This window comes from Rhinolophus sinicus, chromosome 18 (genome assembly GCF_057876585.1).
Source record: "Rhinolophus sinicus isolate RSI-liver-muscle chromosome 18, RSI-T2T, whole genome shotgun sequence".
In the NCBI taxonomy this organism is placed as follows: domain Eukaryota; kingdom Metazoa; phylum Chordata; class Mammalia; order Chiroptera; family Rhinolophidae; genus Rhinolophus; species Rhinolophus sinicus.
In genome coordinates this window covers 111,647,814-111,662,130 of record NC_142518.1, presented here as the reverse complement: position 1 = coordinate 111,662,130, position 14,317 = coordinate 111,647,814, and the positions used below count along the sequence as shown (strand labels likewise).

Here is a 14,317-nt window from a genome sequence, read left to right as displayed (position 1 = left end):
CCCACCCCCCAACCCCAGGTCCCAAGCCTGGTGTCTACATACAATTCTTATCCTGGACAGGAACCATTAGGCAGGCATCTAGGTTCCTGCTAAATCTTGCCGGAGGCTTACATTCTGGCCACATTTAGGGTGTAGGGGAATCCCAGCCTCTGGGCCAAGAGGGTCCTGGGGTACAATCTGCACACCTGCAAAGGCCTCTCCTCACGGCACCCAGACTCCCCAAGCTGCTGCTCATATTCTTGGTTTTGGGTAATCCTAGACCTTACCACAGCCTTTGGATTCCCAGACGTCCACCACCACCCTGTTTCTGGCCACTCACCTGGCCATCAACAGGGCTTCAGTGGGCCCCCGCCACTGAGCGTGAGCCCAGATGTGTCTACAGACACTTGAAGCCCGTCAAGATCTAGCTCTCACATGCTTCCCCCTTCCTGACAGTGTCACCTCCTGCCAGGCCGGCTACATAAGTTACACCTTTCTCCTGTCACTCAATTTGTGATGAATACTCGTTACCTAGTCAGCATCTTCAATGAAGATTCCAGAGTCTTTGATCCCATGTCAGATGACATGCCCTAAGGTGTATGTTACAAGACACAGAACCAGAAAGGAAACCAAACATAAACCATCAAATTTCATGACATAAAGGTCCCTAGATTGCTAATCAAATTATTTTTTTTTCTACTAGTTTGAGATCAACAATTAGAAGACCCAACAGGAATACTTTAAAAACATAAGTAAACTTTAATAAAGTAAAAATTACAACCACTTCTTCCTAGCAATGAGTGATCGTATCCTTTGAAAGTAAATGAGGGTTGAAACAAGAGAACACAAGCTTGTCACAAGTAGCCAGATGGATTTAGGTGCGGAGGCTATACCCAAGCTCTGAGTAAGTGCACCAGCGACTGCTAGGTCAAAGGGCCTGGAAATGGCCGAGACGGAAGACCTTGAGTCCTTGGCAGGCCTTTACCTGGAAGGGAGATGGACACCAGAATAGACCACTGCCCTCAGAACTGCAGATTTATCCACCCAGTGAACAATATGGTTCAGTTATATTCTTTTACTCTACACCATTTCACTATGCAAGTTTTGCAAACTTTTAAATGGGGGGGAAGGGGTGGCAGAAGCAAATGAGTAAAGGACGATGATGTTAAAACAGCCATCAGGAAACAGCTGCACATGGTTACTGGGCGGTGCTGCGTCTGAAGGCAGGGCTTCCGGACTCCCAAGCAGGAAAGTGGGCGTTGTCAAATGTGCCTCCTGCACCCATATCCTTAAAACAGGACAGGATGGGATGAGCACAGCAGTTAACATCACTGAGGTCTCGGCTAGCAGCTGTGCCACAGTGTGCCATAACTCTCCACCCTTTCTGGCCCTCTGTTCCATTCCCTCAACAACAAAAGAAACTATGTTTTTTCAACAAGGCCGTCATTTCTCCTCCCAGCTGCACACAGTGCTTAAAGTGCTCTCCACTACCCAGAAAGCACTTCCACTTTTATTTTCTTCTTCTTCTTTTTCTTCTTGGTGGTGTCACTGTCCTGGGAGAAAGAGAACGAAAGCTCACAGAGTATGTTAACAGAACCACCACCACTCTCCCAAAAGGAAATCAGGGAAGTTCTGCACGGCCAAGTAAGCCTTTTCAGGACCCGTAAGGCTATTCTGGCCTAAATCAGTTTTGCACATAACGAAGTGCTGAGCTTGCCCGTGGTCCCCCAGGGGTCCGCTTTCACAAACAGGAGCATCCGGAGTCCCAAGCTACATGTCGTCCCCACCCACCATCATCAGAGTCCTATGAGCTGTTACCATCAAAGCCCCGGGCCTGCCTCTGTCCATCCCGCAGGGGCAGTGGGGCAAAGGCACTCCAGGAAGCCAGTGCCATCTGGGCAATCCCTGCCCCTCCGAGGACTAGGTGGGCCCAAGGACTCTGAATGCATCTACATACCCCGTCTCCTGGCTCGTCTGCACTCTCCTCAGCAGCTTTGGCCTTCTTGTCCTTCTTCTTCTTCTTTCCCTTCTTGATCAACTGTGGAGACGCTGGAGAGGTCTCGTCACTTTCACTCTGTCGCCGCCGCTAAGGTGGAGACAAGTGATCAATGTTAGATCTTGAGCAAGAACGGAGGAGAAAGGTTCAGTAAGTCAAAAGGTGGGGTGTGGTGGGTACCAGAGAAGATGCTGAGTCCAGCAGGAAGGTTTCTAATTATGAACCCCGCAGGTCCTAAGATTCACCAAGGATTTGAAGGCAGTCTTGTCCACAAAGACCAGGAAGCCATGGGCATGGCAGGAGCACCGAAGCTGCAGCGTGGAACTCGGGGACAGAATGGCCCCAGGCAAGCTATTTCTGTGGAGGCCAACCTCACTAGTGTACAAAGTTGGATGCCATGCTCCCCCTCGGGGCACTGCCACAAGTTCTCAGAGGTGGCGGGGAAAGCAGGGAAAGCTCTTCCCAGACAGCTCAATGTAGGTCGCTCAGTGCCGCACACGTCATTCTCAGACTTTGGAAACACTGACCTCGTGCAACCTAGAGGCGGCTGCCGGCCTCTGGGGATTTTGCTCTCTGCTGAGTCTCATACAGCTCCAAGTGTCACAGCCTCCAATTTCAATACACCTGTGCCACCACTTGGGGGCCAGCTAACACGCACCCCCACTGTTTCAGTGGTGTTGCCTCAGCTGAGGTGGAACATGAGGCCAGTTTGATTCCAGAGCCCACCCCATCCCTGCAGCAGACCCAATAGGGCACGTGACCTGGTACCTGTGGAACCCCAATGAGCAGCCTGGGAACACAGCTCCGTGGGCACCGTGCGCCCACGGGGACGGGAAGCTCTGGCGGACTGAGCCAAGATCCATGGCCAGACCGCCGTCACCAAGTCAGCAAGAGAAGCCAAACAGAAGCATCTCCCGACACACATTCCAAACGGATCCCAGCATGCCACTCACCTTTTCGGCTTTTACAGTTTCGGGCAGCACCTCTTTCTTCACATCACTGAAAGGAGAAGAAGCCATTGGTCAGATTCACTGAGCAGCTTTTCCTGGAGAACTGCTGCACTGCCATCAACCAGTGATATCTGGCAAGTCTGAAGCCACCATCAAAATAGTGACGCTGGACAGAAGAACTCACCACTTACTGTAGCAGACTGACTCCCTCTAGAGTCCCACAAGCCAGACTAGAAAGGGATAACTGTCTGCTGGGCAGGCCCACGCCCCTACCTGACCAGGGCAGTCAAGGTAAAGCAACCTGCTGCTACCCTACAGCCCTCTGGCCTCACGGAGTGCCACATGGGTTCCCTTGGACCCCATTTGGCCAGTTCCCCCAAACTAATGCTGCCCCCCCACAACCTCCTATCCTCGTTTGTATTTGATGGACTTGTCCAGGTGGCCAGCGTGCTCCATCTACCCGTGAGCTCCACACCCTCCTATCCGCACTGCAGCCGGCATCCTCACCTGTAGTGACTGCCTCCAAAGGCAAGTGTGCTGCCTCTGCCTGCCCTGGGTCACTAAAACACCCTGCCCTCACCTGTAGTCGACATACTCCTGCGTCCAGGTGGCAGGTGTACTGTCCGTGGGCTTGCCGTGCTTATCCAGAAGGCCCTGCTTGATCATCAACCTCTTCTGACTTGCCTGGTGGACCATCAGGGTTTCAACATCAGGACGGTGTTAACACATAAAGCAGGCGTTATGACTGCATGCAGCTGGCTCCAATGATGTTCCTCCCGTGTGTATTGTTAGCTGGGCCTCACTCCTCTACAGAGCAGTCCAAACTCACCCACTCTCTCCAATAGGAGCAAACATGGACTTGTTCAAGTTCAAGGTCACGAAGCTTACGTCCTAGTGAAAGCCTGTGCAGTGCCACGTGTGGCACAGGGCCTTTGCACATGCTAGTCCACTGCCCTGGGCCTCCCCTCCCCTCTTCACCTCATCAGTATCTAATGTTACGTCCTTCACACTGGCATGGCTCAAGTGAAAGCCCCTTACCCAGAACCCCCAACCAGGAAGAACCCCTCACTGCGGGCTCTCAATGTGCCAGGGACCTCTGCACTCCTTCATAAGCCCTCAACTGAGTTAAAAGCCACCAGCCTGTTGTCAATGTGTGATGCCTGTCAGCTTCCTCCCAAGAGAATGACACCTCGAGAGTCTGACACAGGCACGCTTCTACTTACCGTCCCCTCCCCCAGAGCCCAGCACAAGGCAAGGCTGTGGCGGTGGGGACACACCAAGTGCTGCCCAAGTATTTGAAAACACTAAACAGAACAACCTGACAGCACAGCCCCAGTCCCGCTTACCTTGGGACCTAAGCCCCACTTCCGAGGGTAAGTGTCTCTCTCCATGATCACTCTCTTAATCTTGGCTACTATGCCATGGTCGCAGGTAGAGATCACTGCTGTGGTCATTAATGCAATTGCTGCAGGTGTTGGAGAGATAAAATAATGATTTTAGGGGAAAGACTTGATAACCGGTAAGCCCAAATTCTACCATTTCTGCAACTTCTTCAAATCCACAGGTCTGCCACCTCAACTGAGGTGCCCTCTTCTGAGGGTGTGCATGTGGCTATACAGACGGGGTGGGCTAAGGCCCTTCATCGATTACCAGACATACATTCCCACGCATTGATTCCCTCTCTTCACTGGACAGCCAAGCTGCTGAGACATGGCCTCTAACAGCAGCCTGTGGCACAAGGGGAAGCCCCACTTACTGCTGCCTCGCCTGGCCCTTCTGACATGGCCCTTCACTGTGACCACCCCTTCAGGTGCTTGGCAATAGAGCGAGATGAGAGCGAGGGGGCAGGACACAGGGACCTGCTCTTCATGAGCCTAGCTCTGAGGGTACAGAAGGGCCAGGGGCGCCTTCCCCTCTTACCTATGCAGATTGCTTCCCCTTTGGTGGTGATGACCACAATCTCCTGATTAACTTCAATGCCGTCCTCGTATCGAAGAACACCCGGAAGCATGATCTTCGCCCCATAGCAGATTGCATTCACCTACAGGGATGGCACCACCCATGAGAGCCCGAAGCACTGCCCTCCACCCCACACCCACATCAGAGCAAAGGCGGACAAGGAGGAAGGGACCTGCGAGCACATCCCCACCTGTGAAATGGTGCCAACAGCACTGACAGCCATTGGCTGCAATCGGCACATGAAGGGACTTCGAGTGACAGCAGCCATGCACCGTGCACTAGGCACTTTACACACACTGGCGTAGAAATGTTAGAGGCCTTAACATAGCTACTCCTTGTACATCTGTGTGACTGAAAGGTGGTTTTATCTTCAACCCAAACCCAGACTTAGTTTTCCTTAACTGTTCTTCTCTATGCCTTATGTTAGGGAAAAACTTGGACAGAACTAGAGACCGATTAGATTTATTGGGAGATCTGGGTAATAGCAGGTTCCCAAAGTAACTCACAAGCCAGATTACAAGGCCTGCTGAGCCAATGCAAATACGTTTTGGCATAACCTATAGGCCACCAGGTACGAGTGAAGGCCACCTCTCCCAGAGTTCAATGACACTCAATGCATCCACCTGCCTTGTCCCATCTTGTCTTCACTCACCTAGATTTCTTCTGCTGACAGTATTCCAACCCCCCCCCCCCTTAAATTCACCCATAAGTTCCAACATATGGTGATAGAAAGAGAACTGACTCTGGGTGGTGAACACACAATGTGATATATAAATGATGTAATACAGAACTGTACACTTGAAATCTGTGTAACTTTACTAACAATTGTCACCCCAATAAACTTTAATAAAAAATAATTTTAAATTAAAAAAAAATCACCCAGAAGCTACCACTTTGACCCCAGCATAAGGAAGGTATGTGACAATTATGTTTCTGTTTTATGTGGCTATTGTCATAGTGGCATGCTTCAGTATACCTCTTTATTCTTTGTCTTTTATTATGAACTATGTATAACATATAAAAGACACATCAAACATATAAAAACGTACAAACATAAAAGAGGCTATTTACAAAATTCTGTACTACTTGGAAAGAAACTCATCCTTAAATCACTACTGAAGAGGAAACCCAAATTGACATAATTAATTGCATATTTACTTGCATCATTAAGAGGACTACTCCCAATGTTATTTAGTAAATATGCTAATAAAAAAGGTTTGAAAGGCCCAGTGATGTTTAGGTTTTATAGACTCTAGGAAAATATTTAACTAATTTGCCTTATTTTGAAATGCAATTAGACCTAGCATTAAACTTTTACTTGCATTTAGTGTTTGGTATTGATTTAATTTAAAAAGTTAATCATAAATGCTTTCACTATTAACAAAAAAATAAGGAAAAACGAGTCCAGAATCCAATCTACGAAACCAAAAAAGAAAGGAAAAGAAACCCTAAGGAAAATAAGTTCACAAAATCATGTTTCATCTCCTCGAGTAGAAAAGTTTTCAGAATATGGATCACATGTCATCTTTGGAGTCACATTTTGTCCAAACATGGACTTAAAGCCCAGAACTTACTGCACTGTCTTTCATAACCAGCCGTTTATGAGATGTCAACAGCTTTTCCAAAGGGTACACAACTCGCCGCAGGTAACTCTCGTCCTTGTGGTTGTCATACAGCCACTGGGCATCAAGCACGTCATGCATTGTCACCATGTGGTCCTGAAGAGCAGCGATGTATGAACACAGTGCCATTGTTCAAATAGCCCAATGGACCCCAAATTCCGAACACTGAATGAATTTAGTCTTGTCTGCCAAGTCTAAGCTCATTGGTCTTCAGTCACTTTAGAATCCCTCCTCTCTGGACGTCTTTAACTGCTGATTATCATGAACTGATCATATATTTAAATCTGAGCAAGCATTTCTGTAGGCTGGGAAGTAAATGAATAGAGTAAGGCTTTCTATCCAATCATCTTCCCTAGCCTGTTTCAATGTCCCAAAGTTTAATTAACAGAACAGGGGGAGCTGCCCTGAACTGAACTCAACACTTTGGAAACTGCCTTTCCTAGGACGTGAAGCAGACGGAGTTACACCCAGGGATAGACTATATTAAGTACCAGCTCTAAAACTTCTTGTCCCACCATGGTGTGTACCTTTTCGCTCATGACTCCAGAACGAATTCTCCGAAGTTCCTGCATCTGACCGCCAACTCCCAATAATAAACCAAGGTGCACACACAGCGTCCGAATGTAGGTGCCGGCCTCACAACTCACCCAAAAGATTCCTAAGACACACATACACACAAAAGTAGTAAACATTTTCCAAAGTAAACACATCACCAATTGAGAAACCCAGACCTGAGCCAGTGAGACTAGAGACGACAGACACAGGCCAGGACTGCACCATATACTAAGGGCATTGACTTTTACCAACAGAGCAGTTTTCAAGGAAGCATTCCTACCCCCCTGTGGTCTATGTTAATTCAATTCCTCATAGGCCTAATGACCCACCTAATCTTCTTTCAGGATCATACTCAATCATTTTGCTCTCGTAGATGGTCCGCACTCGGAGTTGCCTCTTTACTGCAGCAATAAGTGGGGGTCGTTGGAATAAGGCACCTGTCAGAGTTTCTAGGGCCTGAGAAGAAGCACAAACCAAAATAAAGACTCTCATTGCATGGACTCTCAAATAAGATCAAAGGGCACATTTTGGGAGTTTAAAGACACAACTGAAATGCACAGGTTTCTTTCAATCATTTAAGATCTAAAATGCTTTTTGCTTTTCTTCAACCACACAAGGATGGCTCAGTGCTGATCAGAACCCTCTCCTCAGAAGGGACATGGCTGGAAGTGCCCCTGCCATTTGTAGTCACCTGTCCAGGCTGGCTAAGGCAGCCCACTGAAGGGAGCACAAGAGACGCCAGCCAGGAAAGCTGACCAGTCTCCAGATGTCTAGGGGCTCAGAGATCCACGTTGCCAAAGGATGCCCTCCCTACAATTACAGACTTACCCTAAAAAGTTGAGTCCCCCCTTCAATAGCATTGTGTAGCCGGACAATTCCCACATACTCTTTGCCTGAAAAAATGACAAAAGAGTAGTCAGGTGCGGCCACTGAGTTTTCTGTATTTTTATATACTCGTATCACTCCCATTTTGTGCAGCAGGAAAAGCAGGCAATTTGACCTCCTTAAGATTGCATGGTACAGACATGGGAAAGGAATAAAGACACTTTCTCTCATCAGGGTTCAAGTTTCAATGTGTTCACAGGGACAGTTGGAGTACCCAGTGTAGAGCCTGCCTGGAAAAAACTTCGCAAGGTCAAGTAGGAGAATGTTCCCTGATGAAAATGAGGGAAAGGCACTTCAAGCCAAAGCAGCAGCACAGAGTTCAGGAGCCTGGAGTGATAAACTAAGAGCTGGTCGGATGCAGGTCTGCCTCAGTGTGCACACAGCACACAGTACCTGGAACTCCAAGAAAGGCAAACCAGGGTCCGGCAGAGGACAGAAGGTGCATAGAAAGCAAAAGTAGCCCTGCTTAGGGTCTTTTTACTATGGAAGAAATAATTTCCAAGAGCCAACACGTAAGTAGAAGGGAAAGGAAATGCACAAAGCCTTCCAGTCTCAAGTTAGCCACCTCTTCCACGTACCTGCACTTTGCTGTGATTTTACCAAGCGAGTGGCTCGTTCTATGCACACGATTAAACAGCCAGTCACCTTGGGGTCTAGAGTACCACTGTGTCCTGTCTTCTCCACCCGAAGTATCCGTCGGATCCAGGCTACCACCTCATGGGAAGAGGGGTTGGAGGGCTTGTCAAGATTAATGAAACCTGTCCTAGAATGGAAAAGAAATTACTGGGCCATCAGTTCCGATCCTCTAATAAAAACTAAATTTGAAGAGTAAAAATGAAGAGTTGACCATGGGTACAGGTTCTATGAGGTTTAGGGCAATGCAATTCTACGATACCACTACCTCCTTGAATAACTCATGTGAACGGGTTATTGTGAACAGAACTCAAGTTTGAACAGTGCTTGCTCCCAACACTTACCTGATATAATCTCCAATCTCCCTCTTCAGAGGACTTGAACCACAAGGAAGAGGTGTATAGTGTGTCGTCCTTACATTTAGCTTATCAAAGTTCTAGAAAGCAATGATACAACACAAAATAAACTTAATAAGCCATTAATATATGTAAAACCAGAGTTAGCACTACCACCAACCGTGCCATGGTTACTGTTACTGTACACAAACTTGGATGTTGCTCCTATATGTTCATTATCTGCTGTGACAGACTAAACCTGCTTACATACTGGAAAATTCACCCGAGTAAGAAAAAGACAAATTTCTTCCTGACCACCTCCCCATGAGAACATCCCTCTCCAGAAGAGAAGAGGATCGCAAGAAAAAGCGCCCGGGACAGAACCCCAACTCCCCTTCATGGCTGTGAAATGCCCAGGAGGCTATAAAATCACTGTCCTTAGCCATGCATAAACGCTAGTCTTGTGTGCTGGCTGCTCCACTGTCTTCTGTGAGCCTACAGGAGGAAAAGCAAGGCTTACAGAAGGATGCTGCTTCAGAAGGCAGCAGCACTAAAAGCACCCTGAATCAGGATGAGGAACCATCCCAATAAACACATTCTGGATGGATGGATGGATAAATAAATAAGGCAAATCTGATCACTCTTCTATTAGGCTGGTACAGAAGTAACTGCAGTTTAAAAGGTTAAAAACTGCAAAAACCGCAATTACTTTTGCACCAACCTAATAGAGACTTCTTGGGGTACCACAGAGCAGACTGGGCTTCACTGTGAAGTTTTATGAATAAAATATGGACTGGCTTTGATTTTCTCAGGGACAAAAGATAGCCTAATTGAGGACTGGCAACAATGTCTCTCAAACATAATTAGCTTGTTCCTGTTCCAGAAGCTCCTAGCTCTGCTTTTCTCATGCCTGCTCCTTTTCACTCTCCTCCTTTCTGAGGCTTAACCACTGGTCTGAAGGAGCTCCCCTCAACTGAAGCTCATTTTTCATATCACCCAGTTTCATTTTGTCATGGTACTTACCACAAATAGCAATCATTTTTTACACAAAGAGCAGTTATTTTTTAAACTACTTCCTACCCACCCCTACATTCTAAGTTCCATGACAATAGGGACTTTGCCTACCAGGTTCATTGACATATTCCCAGGGTGTCGTGCGGGGAGTCCAGCGGAAAGACCCCGCTCGCTGCGCCATGTGTCATGCAGGGCGGCAGGCGGGGTCTCTGCTCCCGCTCCCCACATAAGAACGCAGGATATGGTGAGGCCAAAAAGGAACACCCACGGAGCCATAAGTAGGGGAGTCATATCACTATATTCTCACTGGCGGCATCCGTCTCTCTGCAATCCGCTCTTGTTAGCTCAGCCACCATCTTCTTGCTAGCCCCCATTTTCTGCTAGCCTAGCCACAGCAGTTATATTAGTGACCAATGGCTCACTGGTTACAGCTGACGGCCAACTAGCCACAGCTGATGGCCATGCAATCACAGTTGATGGCCATTTACTACCTGAGCCAGCAGCTTTCTATGTGAGGCCGAGAGCCTGGAAACTGCTTTCTGGGTCTCTGTCCCCACACAGGGCCTACAACAGAAAAGATGCTATCTAAATGGAAGATACATCTGGTCAAGCAGAAACTCAACTGTGCTCAATTATATAAGCAAATCTTATTCTTTTGCCATTACATACACATTTTATCAAAATACTTGATCAAAGGGTGTTCTCAGTAACTTTTTCTCCCTTAACCTTTTCTCCTAATCTCAGAGCTGGTGCCCATTACATTATTTGTGAAGCCTGTAATTCAAATCATTACTACTCTATTTACACCCCAACACAACAGTCAATAATTTCTAGAGGACATGTTACACACCAGACACTGGCTAAACACATTTCATGAATTACCTCCCACAGCCCTCAGCTTGTCTTACTAAGAGAGAATATTATGAACAAACAGCCTCAAAGAGGTTAAATGATTGGCCCAAGTTCACACACTGCCTGACCCAAATTGGTCTGGCTTCAAAGCCCATATGCTTCTCAAGCACTAAAGCAGTTCTACTTCAAGTGTGGCCCACAAATTGGCACAAGTCTGTAAGGTGGCGTTAAGTACAGGAACTGAAGAAGTAATTGTTTATAAACTCTGAGAGCAGTTCGATGTCGTTTCAACATTTTAAATGTATTCGGTGACAGTGTTGGGTGCATTGGAAATAAAAATACTCACTTGGTCCTTCATCTCGGACACCTTGAGGAACACTGCTTTAGACCGTATCCCCGGGCATTTCCTTAGCAAAGAATGCCAGTATTAAGCACTCATGTGATGTACAATCTTAACCACATACCTTTAGCAACAGAGGCCACTGAGATGTGTCCAACTGAGCCACTTTGGATTCAGGTTTGATGAGAAATTCTTCAACGTGTTGTATTTCCTTCCATGGGACAGAAACATACCCTATTAGACTTCCCACCTGATTTTGAACAATTCCATTACTACCACAGAAGCCTATGCCCTTTCAATAGAAAACAAGGTAGTCTACGCTCTTCACTGAGACCTCCCGGGAAAGAGCAGAAATGAGCCAGGATGTCAGAAGGTTAAATTAAGTGCCCCCAAGATGGATACAGCTATTTAAAGAAAAAGAGGGACAGCGGGTCTGCAGGTGGGATAAGAGAGAAAATTGCAGGGAAAGGGGTTGGTGAGGCCAAGACCACTTAGGAAACTACCCGACAGGAGACGCTTAGGTTGGCTGGGGTTGTGAAACCACCAACCACCAAATTTCTTCAAAACCTTTAAAAAGTTTTCTGTAATTGGTTATCTAAGCGGTCTTTTTTAGTCAAAACAAAGTAAAACATATTCCTACTCACTGCTACATCTTCTTCTGGTAATGACTTCAGCCCTTTTTTCTTCTTATGCTTCTTCGGCAAAATAAGTACTAAAAACAAACAAACAAATCCCAATTTGGGAGTTATCCCCGCAAATAAATGCAACAAAGTTTAAAATAGAGACTGAAACCAGGGCAGGTATTAAATGGATGTTTGGCCCAGAATTACTGGGGAAAACAAACTGTGTAAGGCCAAATACGTGGGTTGCACGGCTCAGTAACTGACTGCAAGCAGTCGCACATGTCAGCTTCCGATCGGTTCACCACGTGGCCGTGGCGGGGCTTAAACACGCCGCAGAAGCGCTCGGCCCGCGAGGCCGGAAAGTTCCATAAGTGATCGCTTGACTGTCCACGCGAGTTTGTGACCTCCTGAACTTTCTTGCCTGTTGGACCTATGCCCACGCTGGAGCCCCTCGGCCCCTTTTCTTCCACGCCCGTTCCAACCACCCTTTCCTCTCCTCATCGTGTGGCGCAGACCGTGGCATCTGAGCTGCCGGCGGCACAGGTACTGCTAGGTCTCCTGCCATCGCAGGGTCACCCGCACGGCCAACGCCTTTCCATGGCGACCCGGGCCCTAAAGGGGCTGTGCCGTCAGCAGAAAGCCCGGGCCTCGCGGCGCCACCTCATCACGAGAGCCTCCCGCTTTTTTGCCCTCACCCGCAGAGCCAAAGCCAAGGAGCAAGGCCGGCAGGAAGCCCGGCGGCGACCGGGCCAATCCAGCGGCTGGAACCAGCAGAGCTCGGGCCCCGACGCCGTCCACCTCCCCCGGCCCTCCGAGCAAGCAGAGCTGGCCCCGGCCGGAGATACCCAGCCCTACCAAACGCGAGGGAACGTCCCCTACCTTCCATGTCCGCCATGTTGCCCCACACAGCGTGCGAGCCGCGTGGGCCACCGCCAAGAGAGGGATTATAGACTCCCGCCGCCTTCAGGCCGCGCCGCTAGAACCCGCCCACCTCTGCACCGCCCCGTGCGTGCCGCGACGTGCGGCGGGGTCAGGAGAAAGGGGCCGGACCTGAGGCGCGCGCGGGACGCCGCCACAGTCTGCCGGGCTCGGCCCCAGTGATGACGCGCCTGCGCATGCGCGTGCGGTAGTGCTTGGGCCTGGATCCCTCCCTTAGCAGCCCCGGCTGGGATCCCAAGCTTAGCCCGCCCTGGCGGCACATGCCTCTGTTCACTTACGTTTACTGGGTTTAACCCGGTTGTGGGCACCTGGCTGAGTACGCTGTTACTGTAGCTCGTTGCTTCCTCTCACCATCCCTTTAAGGTTGTTGTCTGATCAGGCCCGATTGAAATATAAAGACGTTAAGCCACTGTGAGGTTGAAAGCCCTTTGCTGCTTGCAATTGCCATCCAGCTAGAGCAGCGCTGGCCAATAGGAATAGAGTGCGAGCCACTCGTGAACTTTTAAATTTTCCAGCAGCCGCACGGGGAAAAGAAATTTATTTTAATAACAAATTTTATTTAACCCTGTGATCCGAAATATCATTTCAACATTACGAATGGGATATTTTACTTTTTCGTTTTGTACCAAGTCTTTCAGGTGTGTTTTACATTTACAGCACATTTCTGTTTGAACTCCACGAACGGGTGTCCCTGTCAAGTGCTCTATAGTCACAGGCCACTAATGTCTGCGGAATTGGACAGCCAGGAAGCAGCAGCTTCTGGTTCAAGCCCTCTTCCCTTCTGTCTTTGCTCTTCTCTCTTCTTGCTCTTCTGTCTCAAGTGGGGGGTTCTTAACCTAGCCTCTGTGGACTTGATTGATCCCTAGTTATTCGATTCTTTATTGCGATTGTAAATGGAATCTTTTGTCAATATGTTTTCTAGTGAGTTGCTGCTAAACAAAGAGGACAGGTATTGCTTTTCTTCCATTCCTCCACCATCCAAAGAATAGAAATTTTTCACTTTCATTTTACTGTGGCAAAAAAAAAAAAAAAAAAAAAAGATTGATGACTAGTTTTTCTTCATGTAACTTTTCATCTATCGGGAATTTATTTTGGTGTATGCCAAGGTAATAATAATAATGATATAAATTGACTTTTTATAGATAACCAAAGTCCCCAGTATCAACCAACCCATGAGTAGTTCATTACTTGCCCCATTATTTTATAATACTTCACTGATACATGTTTGGCTGAATAAGTTTGAGGTATTCACTGATGGTTCTATGGGCTTCACCTTTTTCCAACACTCAACGGATCTGTTAGCTAAGCCTGTCAGCTTTGCTTTCAAAAGAGATGCAGAACCTGATTTTTTTTCACCACCCTCACTGCTGTCAACTGTAGTCCATGCCATCATTCTGGTTCTCCTAGATTTTTTTCAGTGGCTTCCTGCAGTTCCCGCTGCTTCTACTCTTTCCAACTATAGTGTCTTCTCAACACAGCAGCTGGAAAGAGCCATTAAACTGTAAGTCAGGCCATGTCTCTCCTCTGGTCAAAGCCCTTCAGGCCATGTCTCTCCTCTGCTTCCCTTGTTTAGTGGGGTGAAAAATGGTCCCCCCAAAAGATATGTCCTAACTCCTGGACCCTATGAATGTGACC

At 47.8% G+C, this 14,317-nt stretch overlaps 1 protein-coding gene, 2 non-coding genes and 1 pseudogene across 3 annotated transcripts; 1 reads left to right on the top strand and 3 right to left on the bottom strand.

The window, feature by feature from the left end:
- Positions 1–715: 715 nt before the first annotated feature.
- DKC1 (dyskerin pseudouridine synthase 1) lies at positions 716–12,845 on the bottom strand. Its single transcript, XM_019716088.2, has 15 exons — positions 12,623–12,845; positions 11,765–11,832; positions 11,245–11,331; positions 8,924–9,015; positions 8,525–8,709; positions 7,890–7,954; positions 7,391–7,517; positions 7,034–7,164; positions 6,459–6,602; positions 4,846–4,966; positions 4,272–4,390; positions 3,506–3,609; positions 2,929–2,974; positions 1,937–2,065; positions 716–1,532 (listed from the first exon to the last, which is right to left on the bottom strand). The coding sequence occupies exons 1-15, from the start codon at positions 12,636–12,638 to the stop codon at positions 1,467–1,469; spliced, it is 1,500 nt and encodes a 499-aa protein (XP_019571647.1). The 5' UTR covers positions 12,639–12,845; the 3' UTR covers positions 716–1,466.
- Positions 3,051–3,179, bottom strand: LOC141569788 (small nucleolar RNA SNORA56). Its single transcript, XR_012493583.1, has one exon. It is a non-coding gene; the product is annotated as a small nucleolar RNA SNORA56 (small nucleolar RNA).
- Positions 6,803–6,935, bottom strand: LOC141569784 (small nucleolar RNA SNORA36 family). The gene has a single exon (XR_012493580.1). It is a non-coding gene; the product is annotated as a small nucleolar RNA SNORA36 family (small nucleolar RNA).
- Positions 9,281–9,586, top strand: LOC141569552 (small ribosomal subunit protein eS27-like pseudogene; annotated as a pseudogene).
- Positions 12,846–14,317: the final 1,472 nt, after the last annotated feature.